Below are 10,048 nucleotides of genomic sequence, written 5' to 3' on the forward strand. Positions count from 1 at the left end.
TGACATCAGTAAAGAAATGAACGGGAGAATTTGTCTGACAAAAGACTGGGAATAGGCAGCACTGGGAATATACATGTGCACCATACTAAGTCGGCATATCATTACATAAGAATATTTTCACAAGGGATAACATTTCCAAATTTCCATGAAATTATATGAGTTTTTATTTTAGCTGATCTACAGAAGTGGATAAGTTACAGTAAAATTGTACAAATAAAAATGAAATTCACATAATAATATTTTGGTCCAAGGTCTCAATGCCAAATTTCATAGAAATCATTTGAATAGTTTTGGACATGGAACATGCAGGAAGATGAGCATAGGTAACACAAAAAGAAAACTGCTTATGTATCAAGAGGGGCATTTCCTTTACTTGAACATTATGCATAGCTACTTATTTATATGTGAAGTATTTTTAACTCCACACCTATAGCTTCATTTCAGAAGTATAGCCACTATTAGTCAGACCCATTTACAGCATGATAAGTATAATTCTATTTGATTTTAAACCGGATGACATAATAGATGTTTCAACGTGACTATCCAAACACACATAGCAACAGATGCTGAAACACCTATAAATCCATTCCCCAACTTACTCTCTCACTATTCATGCTCTTTACAACAACCTCCTAATAAGCACTTAATTTCAAAAACAAATTCAAAGCTAAAAATGCTAAATTCACTTATTGGAGGGGCTACATTTCACACAAAACTAACCCCATGCAGCAGAGTCTTCTTGAGAAACCAAAAATTGCTTAGCCACTCTGGAAATTCACAATAATTTAAGGAACCTGAAGGTTCATTGCCATATTCACAAGAGCCAGCCAATGGTCTCTATCCTGAACCAGGTGAAACCAGTCCATATGTATTGCCCATCCTACTTCTCTAAGAATTATTTTAATATTATCCTTGCATCTAGTACATTTAATGTTTTCCTAGTGGCATCTTCCCTTTTAGTTTTCTCACCAAAATCCTACAGGCATTCCTCTTCTCTCCCATGAATGCTACATGCCCTATCCATCTCATCCTCTTTGACTTGACAATTATGTTTAACGAGGAGTACAAGTTATAAAGCTGCCCCCTCATGCTACTTCTCCATCCTCCTATAATTTGAACCCTCTTGGATGCAAATATTCTCCTGGGCACTATGTTCTCAAATACTCCTTAATATAAGAGACAAATTATCACACCCATACAAAACTACAGGCAAAATTATAGTTCTGTATACTTTAATGTTTACGTTTTTAGACAGCAGACGAGGAGACAAAAGGTTCTGAAATGAATGGTAGCAAGCATTACCCAAATTCAATCTGCTCTTAATTTCCCCATGAACCCAATTTTGATTTGTTACAATTTTTCCCAAATATCTAAACTCTGCCACATTTGCAAAGGATCTATTAGCTGTCTTTTATGTTATGATTTAGTTCTGAATTCTGGTGATGAGATATAAAATTCTCCAAAATGTAATCATCTGATTAACTTTGTAGCACGACAACACAATAATACAAAAGATCTCTGGACCAAAGTGGATTTGAGATGCAGCTTCTAAGGAATCCTCTCATTGGTTAATGCCAATCATCTACAAATCTCTTATCTATAACTGGGGACTACCTGCACTGAAAGCCCAATGTAATGTCTTACACAAACCAAATGATATGTATAAAATACTCCTATATGACATCTGAAAGGCGATGCGACCTAGAAAAGCAAGGGCTATTGTTCTTCCACATACTAAACTGACTCCTGGGAGGGGGTGGGGGGAGAACAGATTTATGTGTTTAAAGCAGGTGGTGGTATGCATCATCCAGTTATACAAATATCATATCCATGTCCTGAGTGCCATCTTTAGACTTCTCCTAAAGATCCAGTATACAAAAATTAAATACCACAGCAGTCTCGCAGTTAAATAGCTTCATGACTCCCTTCCACAATAAATTCTGCAAAAACAATCTAACACATCATGCTGAAAGAAATATTTTACCCCATCATATGATGATGATGATGATGGTGTGTTCCATGAAATGCTTTCTGAACCATCTGAATTGTAATGTTTCTTATTGTGCGTACTTTAGAATATGAAGAGTCGGTTTTCACACCGTTAAAACAATTTCCCATTTGCATGTTCTTCCACCATGCACTACTGAGTGTGCCGCTTCAGACTTTCAATTGATCGAACTACCAACCCGTGTCACAGATGAGTCATTTCTCCCAGATATATGCAAATATTTTAGTTCAGGAACCCACTGTTTGAAAATGCTTTCACATGAAAATTACCATCTTCTAAGATATGACACCCTCATGTTTTACGCAGTAACGGCCTTCTATAAGAAGTTATTGAAGGAAAGATAGAGGGGCGGATAGATGTGACAAGAAGACGAGGAACAAGACATAAGAAGATGCTGGATGACCTTGGGGACAGAAGAGGATACTGTCATTTGAAGGAGAAAGCTCTAGATCACATTAAGTGGAGGAATTGTTTTGGAAGAGACTGTGGACCTGTCGTCTTGACAGATTACTGATGATGATGATGATGATGACACCCGCTAAGTCTCAGACATAGTTATCAGTATTTCCAAGGATCCTAACCTCCAATTCACTCCTTCTACCCTGACCACAGAGGCAGCAAACTCCTTTAGAACATTAGTAATTATCTACTAGACTAGCCTCTGGACTGTACACAGGGAGTAGGCCAAAAAGTAGTGAGGTAGTGTTTACAGCTGCACTGTGGAAGGGACGAAGGCCGATCCGCTGTGACTAAGGCCCTGTTATAACCCATACATACCCAACAATTCCTACCTCAGTCAGTGGAACTGACCAAATCCACTGTACATTCTGCTCAGAACAGCCAGTTCTAAAACCCTATAGTAATAACCATAAGAGCAACTTCAATGGGAAATTCAAATTTCACAGGCTCTCATGTTTGTTATATGTTATCACCCATGTTTATATAGATGTAACACTCTGGGCAAAAGAATTGTTCCCCTCATGTCATGTTTGAAAGTCACTTCTACTGTGTATGTGCACACATGTACATGTGGTATCTGTGTCACTTTGCAAGAATGCTTTCACACATTAAAATGTGAAACTTTCTCCTCTGTGTACGTGTGTGTTCCTTGAGACTTACAAACACCTCTTTCCTCAAGGAATGGACCCCTTACCACATATTCATTCTCCACTTTGCCACTTTCAAGCAATTTTTAGGCTGAACAGTTTCAGGTGCTCATTCTGGGGGAAATCTTTCATATACATTATATTCAAATTGGGGTTCTCCTACATGTGTTAGTGCATGATGTTTCAGACTTCTATTCCCTGAAAACACTCTTCCACATTTCTCACATTTGAAAGGCTTTTCTCCTGTGTGCGTCCGCATGTGATGCTTCAGATTCCAACTCAGTGAAAACACTTTCCCACATGTGTCACATTTGAATGGTTTCTCCCCTGTGTGCGTACGAATGTGATGCTTCAGTTTACTATTATCTGAGAACGCTCTAGTGCATATGTTACATTTGAAAGGCTTCTCACCAGTGTGAGTGCGAATGTGAAGTTTCAGATGACCACTCTGTGAAAATACTTTCCCACATATGTCACATTTGAATGATTTCTCTCCTGTGTGTATAAGAATGTGACACTTCAGTACAGTATTATTAGCAAAAACTTTGGAACATACATCACATTTGAATGATCTTTCTCCATTGTGCCTACGTATGTGATGTTTCAGGTGTCTACTTTGTGAGAAGACTCTCCCACATGTATCACATGCGAATGATTTTTCTCTCATATGTGTAAGAATATGTCGTTTAAGTTTACTATTATTTAGGAATGCCTTGGTACAAATGTTACACTTGAAATTTCTTTCTCCTTTGTGTCTGAGTGTGTGAAGCTTCAGGTTTCCACTCTGTGAGAAAACTTTCCCACATATGTCACACTTGAAAGGCTTTTCACCTGTGTGTGTCCGAAGGTGAAGTTTCACACTTCCGCTCTCTGAAAAAACTTTACCACATATGTCACATTTAAATGACTTAATTCCAGTGTGTGTACGAACATGACGTTTCAGGTTACTATTGTATGGAAATACTTTGGAGCATATTTCACATGTAAAGGTTTTTTCTGTCACTCGGTCTTTACATTTTGAGCTTGTCAGCAATATTTCTTCAGAGTCCACATTTGTACAATTCTTCAAATTTCCACCACAGGAGGACCCCTTACTACACATCCCAGACACTTCGTTCATTGATATCCCTTCTGATGTCAGCCGAGGTGAAACTTCTGTACCATTTTCTTCATACTGGTGGCTGATGAAACTGTGCTCACTGTGACAGAATAAACAGTATTACTTAATGGTGTCATAGATTTATATCTATCGTTGTACAGTGCAATGGGACTTGCTGTGATTGTAATAGTTAAGGCCGAAATACTGCAACCAGTTAAGTGGTCTTTTGGTTCAGAGTAACCAATGTTCTCTGCAATTTACATATCAGGTACAGCTTTAGGGACATGAAATATTCTGACACACATGCATCAGTATTACTGCAATTACATATACTCTCAAGACTGTCAACCATATGAAACCTGAAGTTCACCTACATAATATTTAAAAATCCAGTCCCTACCTAACAGAAAAAAAACAAGAGACTGCCAATGCTCAATCCTGCCTATGGAAATAATCACTGTTCACAGTAAGAATCATATGAAACATACAAATACACTCTGATGGTAAAATGTGAGAGCTCTGAAAGTTAAAGCATGTGGTATGTATAGTTACTACTGCACCTTAAAGGGTTAAGGCAGTATTTTCAATTTTACTGCAATACAATAACTCCCATATAACAATAAGAAATCTGGTGCTTAATCCAGTACAGAAACAATGCTGACGGTATGCTTACATTACAGTTTCGGAGGACATTAAAAACTTTCATTAACTACACTTCAAGCCTGCAGTTTACAAGCTATTCGTTCAAAAAACGTTTCGTCTCCTGGAATTTACACACCAATTATGAAACTGTGATTTTTTTTTTTTTTTTGGTTTTACAAGATTTTAATAAAATTATTCAAAATCTGATGATAATTTAGGTGCAGCTTATTCAATGACTCAAGACTACATTGTGTATAATGGCAGGACAAGTGAATATTGAATTGGAAAGAGGTGGAAAGAAATGATCACCACTGTTTTAGGTACTACCCTAGCATTTGCTTGGAAGGACAAAGGACAATGATGAAACAGCTCAGTCAGGACAGTTGCACTTATATTTCAGTTCTGCACCTTATCTGGAGAATCTGTGGAACCATACAGGAAGTAGGTTTTGTTACTTTTGTGATAAGAACTTGCTCTATACACCCGATGGGGTGCACGCAGTAGCATAGTTGGTTGAGGGGCTATGCTATAAGCTGGAAGGTCGCGGGTTCAAGTCCCGACGAGGTCACCAGATTTTTTTCAATGACCTAATCCTTCCAGCGGAACTATGGCCCTGGGGTCGACTCAGCCTCTAACAGAAATGAGTACCAGGAATTAATTAAATAATTTTCCTGGGGAGTAAAGCACAGCTGGCATGTAAGGCTGATAACCTTACCGCTATCTTTGAGCCGAGTGTCTAGATAATGTGGGACCCTCAACGTCTCACAACCCTATGGGCCTTCATGGCCTGGTACAGGGATAACTTTACTTTACTTTTTTGGGCTTTGTCTATACACTCCATTTCTCTTCTCCCGCAGCCACTGGAACTTGAGACAGTCATTGCTGTTCCTTTGCAGTGCTGCATTTCAGAGGTTAAGCAATGACAGAAAAAGCAACCTGAATGTAATGTTGAGATAACAGCTCCCAAATTACACAATTTCAGGTTACTATAGCAACAGACTGTCAAGTGATAAAACACTCCATGAATGTAAGTTATGTAGCAGGTCAGAAATAAGTGAGCAGTAGTTTGTTGAAGTATATTGTGTCTATTCTGTGAGTACCAATAATATTTTGATGTGGGCATGTGAAGTGCAGTATACTATATAAGGCCATAGCTCAAGCGGTTAGTTGCTGACTTCCCACCACGGCGGCCCGGTCAAGTGGGATTTGTGGTGGACAAAGTGGTGCTGGGGCAGGTTTTCTCAGAGTACTTTGGTTTCCCCTGCCAATTTTCATTCCACAAAATTCTCCATCATCATAATCACCCGGGACAGGCTACAATAGGCCAATCGGTGGCCACCATGCCGAGTTGACCCAGTTGGACTCCACGCCCCACTAAGCAAAATACTATTTAAAGGAGATTATTACAACTATTTCTACATGTTATTCATGAGAGAGGGAGCATTAAATGTGGGCCTCAAAGCATCATTCAAAAACACATAGGGCTGAAATGAATATAGGCAAAAGCTTATACAAAAATTATGAGATTTTCCACTGAATTCTCAATGGGTATAACACTAGTATACAACATAAACATTTCACATAATGGTACACTATAGAAATGTAAACTTGCATTTTTGTTTAAAAAATAAGTTCTTAATCCCACACAGAGATTGCAAACTGCTCTGTAGCAAATTTTCTGTTGTCCTGACACAACAAACTGTATGCAGCATTCATCTTACTGAAGCTGAGAGATTCTGTTATAAACAACAAATGTATTGGATCAGACAAGCACCTACTGCTCCCATACAATGCACTGTCAGCGTACTCACCTGGTACTGCTCGAGACACATTCCTCTTTCATTACTTCATCACCTTCTGACGTGGAATCTGATGCTTCCTAAAAATAAATAATTTAGATACACAACACTCAGGTATTTATACAATTAGAACCAACAGATCATTGATCTGAACAACGGCTACGGAGAAAAGGCCCATGGTTTGAGCTCCTCCTCAACTTCCTTGAGCTGTTATGCTACCCCCTCCAGCATACTTCCCTCTCGTCTACCCACTCAATACACATGAGTTTATATATTGAGTGCTTGGAATCAATAACACAGACCACAAGGTGTTGGGGAGAGAGAGAGGTCTCAAGTGACATCATTCACACCAACCATGGGACTTGGCTCTGTGCCCTTGGTATAGGATAAGTAAAGTTGTTCCTGTGCTTAATTAATTAAGCACTACACCATAAAGGAATATTCTTGGGGGTAAAGAGCAGCAGGCACGTAAGGCTGACAACCGTGCCGCCATCTATGAGCCGATTGTCTAGAAAATGTGGGAACCTCAACATCTCACAACCCTATGGGCCTTCACAACCAGTTACAGGGACACCTTTACTTTGCTGCTTTTTTTTTTTTCTTCCCCACCATGAAGGCATATTGGGGAGGGGATGTATAGATCCACATTCTCTTGACCTCGGTACTGTATAGGACAGATGAACTTCTAGAACTCTGAGGGCACAAAAAGCAACTCCAAGCATACATTTAATTATAAAACTGTGAATCTCAGATCAGATGTGTACAGATAAATACTGAATAAAGGAAACTGTGACAGTGAAAATTTTGCAGTGCATGCTAAAATCATCCAATGTGAGCATGATCTAGTAACTCAACATTTCCATTTGTTTCATGGACAAGGGTGCACAGGAGAGTTCTTCTGTAGTGGGTTTCAGATCCAGCTGGTCCTACTACAGCAACATTTCAAAATGTACTTATGAATTAAGGGGCCACCTAAGCAACTTTAAAACTTTACCACCACACTGCCAACTGTACAAGTTTACTGTAAACATAAAAAACAAAACCTAACATTAGAAAGTTTCAAATATTTAATGTTAAAAGAAAATGAAAATCCTTTTCCAAAAGCAAAATAAACTGAAAGTCCAATCTTGTGTACATGTTACCGCAGACAGAATTCTACAGTTGGTTGGTTATTTTTTCCTCCCCCCACCTCCATTCCTTTTCTTTCAAAAGTTAGACTATGGCTCCTGTTTTTGCAAATAAACTTCTCAGGTTGGCAGCACTCAGATCACAGACAACTAATATGGTGATAACTTTTACAGTTACTTGGGTCATCTGCTAATATTAAAATTTACTTAAGTAAAGAACTCCTCCAATAAAATTCAGACCAGGGAATAGCCTTAAGAAAACATAACTTACAAACGGTTCACTCTTGAGTAGTACACAAACAGGCTCCTCATATTTGACATTCGAGAGTGGATCATGATCAAATTCACTATCTGAATCAGGTTCCGTCTTAACCGCATCCAAGAACTGCTGTAAAACAATGAAAAATCAGTCTTAACTTCATACTGAATGTCAGAAAACTGTTACAAAACAAGAATTCCCACGTGATGAGCTGTGTAAATAAAAATTCACTCTATACACACCTGCCTCATTGCTGGATAAGATCTCATTGCATTCAGTCCCCTGAAAACCTCAAATCTTATAAAGTTACAAAATGATTTACCCTGGTGGATTGATACAGAATGTAATACCAAACTGTCACAGTTCAATGCTCTGAGAATCTATTTTTGTCACTGTAAGGAACCAATAGCTAATTTCTACACACATCATGAGCTTCATGTCAGATGACTTCATATTATTTTTCCCATGACGTGTGGCTACTGTTTGACGCTCATATTGTGGTCTTCTTTTAATTATGTAACTCATGTAATTTACTGTATATATCTCTACACATCTATTCTCAAAGGGATTATTTCCACATCCTAGGTTTGTTACCTGTATGGATATGTGGAAAATAAAGGAAATGAATGAATGAATGAATGTATTATCATCACCGAGAAATCTTCGAAGCTGATATTATTACATACATTACGGAGTACTAAAAACACTGCTGCAAGGTTTAATGCTACAGTAATTAATTAATTAATTTCTCCTGTATTGTTATAGTAATAATATAATATAAATGTGGCAATATCGGTAAATAAGTGGGATAATGAATTTATTAGTCTGAATAACATTTTTATATTATAACATGTCACCACAACAAAAATACAAAGAATCCACATCAAATGTTCATGGAGAATGAGGCGGAATTTTAAGATAAAACTCACCTGATCTTCATTCGGGATTGCTGATGTGGGATCTGGATCATAATGGTCTTCATATTTTATATCAATAAGCTCTTCCTTCTTTGGTGTAGAAGCTGGAGTTGTTCCTTCTACCGTTATTATCAGATCCATTTTAAGTTTCACTTCATGTCATTTACCTCCGCTAAATCAACATGTTCCATGCTGGTTGCTTTATTGACATTCTAGGCTGGGGTTCTAATACACATTAACACCTTCTCTTGCCCTCAGGGACATGGAAAGTGTTCGCATGACAATACCCGTTCTTCTTAGGTCTTTTACAATATAGGGAAAGTTAACATTAAGTAGGTCCAATCCGTCCAATCTGACCTATTCCTGAGGTTCCTGAGGCAGCTTCCGTGATAACTTACATTTCGACCTAGAGTGAAAATCACCACCAAATCATACGGTAATTATGTTTATTTTCAATTAACGTTAATTTCCTTTACATTATTTTCGATAAACGTTAGGTTCGTTTAAGCAATTCATTTTTACATTTAGCGACCAGACAGACAAAACCCACACATTCACACCTCTCCTATTCGTTGGTTTTATACGGTTTTATACATTTTCTGGGACTCAGTCGACTTCACTGCAATCTTTGGGTGTACACCCATCCGGCAAAATAAAAGCTAGCTTACCGTACACGCCAGTATCCCAGTCGGTAAGTTGAGTAACTACTGTTCCACATCACTACGTTGGCTACATAATAATATTCTCCACGGAGAAAAGTCCTTCTTGAAAAGCCACCAGTTGTTCAGCTACTAAAGAATTTACCAACGTTTTATGGAACCTGAACATTCGTTACTTTGTTCGCAAGAGCCTGCCACTGATCCATATCCTGAGCCAGGTGAAACCAGCCCACACCACCCCATCCCATTCCCATACTATGACTGGGTCTTCCAAGTTGTCTCTTTCCTTCCGGCTTTCTCGCCAAAATCCTATATGCATGCTACATGTCCTGCCAATCTCACCCTTCTTGACACAATCATTCTAATTAAATTTTGCAATGAGCACAAGTTATGAAGTTTCCAGGAGACAAGAATTTATTTATGATTCATTTA

At 38.3% G+C, this 10,048-nt stretch overlaps 1 protein-coding gene across 2 annotated transcripts; it reads right to left on the reverse strand.

Moving 5' to 3' along the window:
• Positions 1-2,475: 2,475 nt before the first annotated feature.
• Positions 2,476-9,521, reverse strand: LOC111863731 (zinc finger protein OZF-like). 2 transcript variants are annotated; one of them, XM_023850325.2, is made up of 4 exons: positions 8,970-9,521; positions 8,053-8,166; positions 6,667-6,734; positions 2,476-4,313 (listed from the first exon to the last, which is right to left on the reverse strand). In XM_023850325.2, exons 1-4 carry the CDS (start codon positions 9,096-9,098, stop codon positions 3,224-3,226), a joined length of 1,401 nt encoding a protein of 466 aa, XP_023706093.1. In that variant the 5' UTR covers positions 9,099-9,521; the 3' UTR covers positions 2,476-3,223. The 2 variants fall into 2 exon arrangements, with proteins under 2 accessions (XP_023706093.1, XP_023706084.1); XM_023850316.2 differs by having other exon boundaries at positions 8,053-8,169.
• Positions 9,522-10,048: the final 527 nt, after the last annotated feature.

The sequence above is a fragment of the Cryptotermes secundus genome, unplaced genomic scaffold (genome assembly GCF_002891405.2).
Source record: "Cryptotermes secundus unplaced genomic scaffold, Csec_1.0 scaffold1705, whole genome shotgun sequence".
In the NCBI taxonomy this organism is placed as follows: Eukaryota; Metazoa; Arthropoda; class Insecta; order Blattodea; family Kalotermitidae; genus Cryptotermes; species Cryptotermes secundus.

Bases quoted from the DNA above. Each gene is read 5' to 3' on its own strand.
- LOC111863731 (XM_023850316.2), bottom strand. From the start codon at position 9,098: ATGGATCTGATAATAACGGTAGAAGGAACAACTCCAGCTTCTACACCA. The intron at 8,170-8,969 runs GTGAGTTTTATC...ATTGTTTTACAG, and splicing joins CAATCCCGAATGAAGATCAG to CAGTTCTTGGATGCGGTTAA. The intron at 4,314-6,666 runs GTGAGTACGCTG...ATTCTGTCACAG, and splicing joins TGTGTCTCGAGCAGTACCAG to TGAGCACAGTTTCATCAGCC.